The sequence below is a fragment of the Limulus polyphemus genome, unplaced genomic scaffold (assembly GCF_000517525.1).
Source record: "Limulus polyphemus unplaced genomic scaffold, Limulus_polyphemus-2.1.2 Scaffold164, whole genome shotgun sequence".
Classification (NCBI taxonomy): Eukaryota; Metazoa; Arthropoda; class Merostomata; order Xiphosura; family Limulidae; genus Limulus; species Limulus polyphemus.
Genome location: NW_013665774.1, coordinates 620,972 through 623,163, shown reverse-complemented (window position 1 = coordinate 623,163; position 2,192 = coordinate 620,972). Strand labels below are relative to the sequence as shown.

The following is a 2,192-nucleotide window of genomic DNA, read 5'->3' as shown; positions in this document are numbered from 1 at the left end:
AGGCAAAGTAGTGTGAAATTGTGAAGTGAATAAAAAGTTCATAGACATATGTTGAATGAATAAAGAAAGAATTATGTTTCTCGTGTTCGTTTTTGGGAACGGAAATTTTATAACTTCAAAGTTGAAAGCTTTACTGAAATTTAAACTTTAATGTTCGTTTTGGGTGGGGACAGCAGTAAGTCTACCGATTTACAACTCTAAAATCAAAGATTCGATTCACCTCGGTGGACAAAGCAGATAGCCGGTTATGGCTTTGTTATAAATAAATATATATATAAACACAAATTAATATATTTAGAATTTTAAAGTTTTTGTTTGATTTCCAGTTTTAGTCAAGTCTTTATTTGTTTGTTATTAAACACAAAGCTCTGTCCACCTTGGATGCAAACCCTGTTGTTAGCGTTAACCTTCTAAGTTACCGCTAAGCCAGCGGGTAGCATTTATTCAGGTCAAGTATATTTAATACTTTTGTTTATGGTCAAAATAAAATAAACGTGAAAATTCAAAAAATCGCGGTAAATGGTAGAAAATTATAAATGTTTTTTATACGTTGAAGGATGATGGTAGAAGTAAAAATTCGATGATGAGTAAAGATTTCTGTGATTGGCGAAAGTGAAGCCTTGTGTGCCAAGTAGGGGAGATTAATTAAAATATTACTTTTTATAGCATTTCTCAGTACGTATTCCAGTACGTCTTGGAATAATAATATTCATAGTTTGAATACTGTTTCAGTTCGTGGAATGCAAAAGACACGCTAAAAATATATTTTTAGGTGAGTGAAAATTAAAGAACCTTTACTAATTTCAGAAATGGTAATATATTTTTTTTTGTACAAATAAATACTAAAAAAATGAGAAGTCAAAAATAAGTTTCTAATTTATATCACTTAGATGTTCCTCTTTAAAAATTTACGAATTAAAAAACTGAGTATTTGTAGCTAAAAACCACAGAAGTTGTCAACAAAATGCTCGTGTTGAATAAATTGTAGATGCACGTGCACTTGGATCCAACCGTTTATTTCCATGCTTGAGAAAGGTGTCACCTTACTTAGGGTATTCAAGTTTCTATTTGTGGCATTTAGGTTGCAAAATAACGGGAACCTGCCTTGCCTTCAAGGCCGGGCAGGTAAAACACATTTGGCTCTTCACGCTAGCATTGGCGGGTAGGCTAGAAGGAGAAAGAGGAGGTTTGAGGTCAATGACAGTGGAAGGAAGTGAAGATAGTTCTTTGTGAGCAGTTCAACAACGAGGAAAATTCCTTCTTGATACCTTGGGCTATGCACGCAATCTGCGGTGAACGCTACGAAACGGTGAATATAGTTGAGGGCCGTTACAAGCAAGTTGACTTCTATTACTAGACGCTTATATCTTTGGTTCAGTTGTTGTAATAAGTTTTACTAAGGCTCTGGCGGCAAATCCGTGTATACCGACTCACGAAAAAAAATGCCTATCAACAAAACTTCTGCGATGACTGTCCACTAAACGTTTTTTGTTGTTGTATTTTTCTTTAACGATAATCATAATATTTTTGCGATTTTGAAATTAAGTGTATTTTTCGGTGCCAAGGATATTTTGAAAATCAAGAGTCATGGCCAAGATTATCGGCATGAGAAGCTGCAGTGGTTTCCAAGATCTTAAATCAGGCAGCATCGTCGTCTGTCATTATGCTATGGTAAGTCAGAATTTACCCGGTGATTTTAAAATACGCATAATCATTGAAACGTCAATTAAAAATTAAAAGAAAAACTTCAACACTACATTCATATGTATTCCAAACATAAAACAGTTAATTATATTTGTCGTAATACATTAGTATTAGGGTAAAAACAATAAGCCTAATATTGCCTTACGACAAATATAACTCATTATAACCACTCTTCGCAGACAAAAGGCATTCACATGATAAAATAATTAAAAATAAACGGGAAAATAATCGGGGGAAAGTTTTGCCAGTTTCTGTTTATTATTAAATCGGACACAGAGAGGAGCCTTTGCTAAACTATGAAGTTTTGTTTTTTTACAAAGTATCAAATAGATGTTGGTAAAACGTAATTCCTGGCTTAAATAATTTCACAAATTTGTAAACTTTTGCATACGAATACTAGATAGGTGATGCCCCAACATTCGAAATGTGTTTCGATACACATTAATGTTAGCAAAGACCCCTGGTTTTTTAAAAACCCTGTTAAAGTC

At 33.5% G+C, this 2,192-nt stretch overlaps 1 protein-coding gene across 1 annotated transcript in view; it reads left to right on the top strand.

Annotated features, from left to right (window-relative positions):
• Nucleotides 1–1,587: 1,587 nt before the first annotated feature.
• Nucleotides 1,588–2,192, top strand: part of LOC106477283 — a 60,107-nt gene continuing 59,502 nt past the window's right edge. Inside the window, exon 1 of the mRNA XM_013937875.2 lies at nucleotides 1,588–1,671. Coding sequence (XP_013793329.1) covers nucleotides 1,588–1,671 — 84 coding nt within the window. The remainder of the gene's footprint in view (nucleotides 1,672–2,192) is intronic.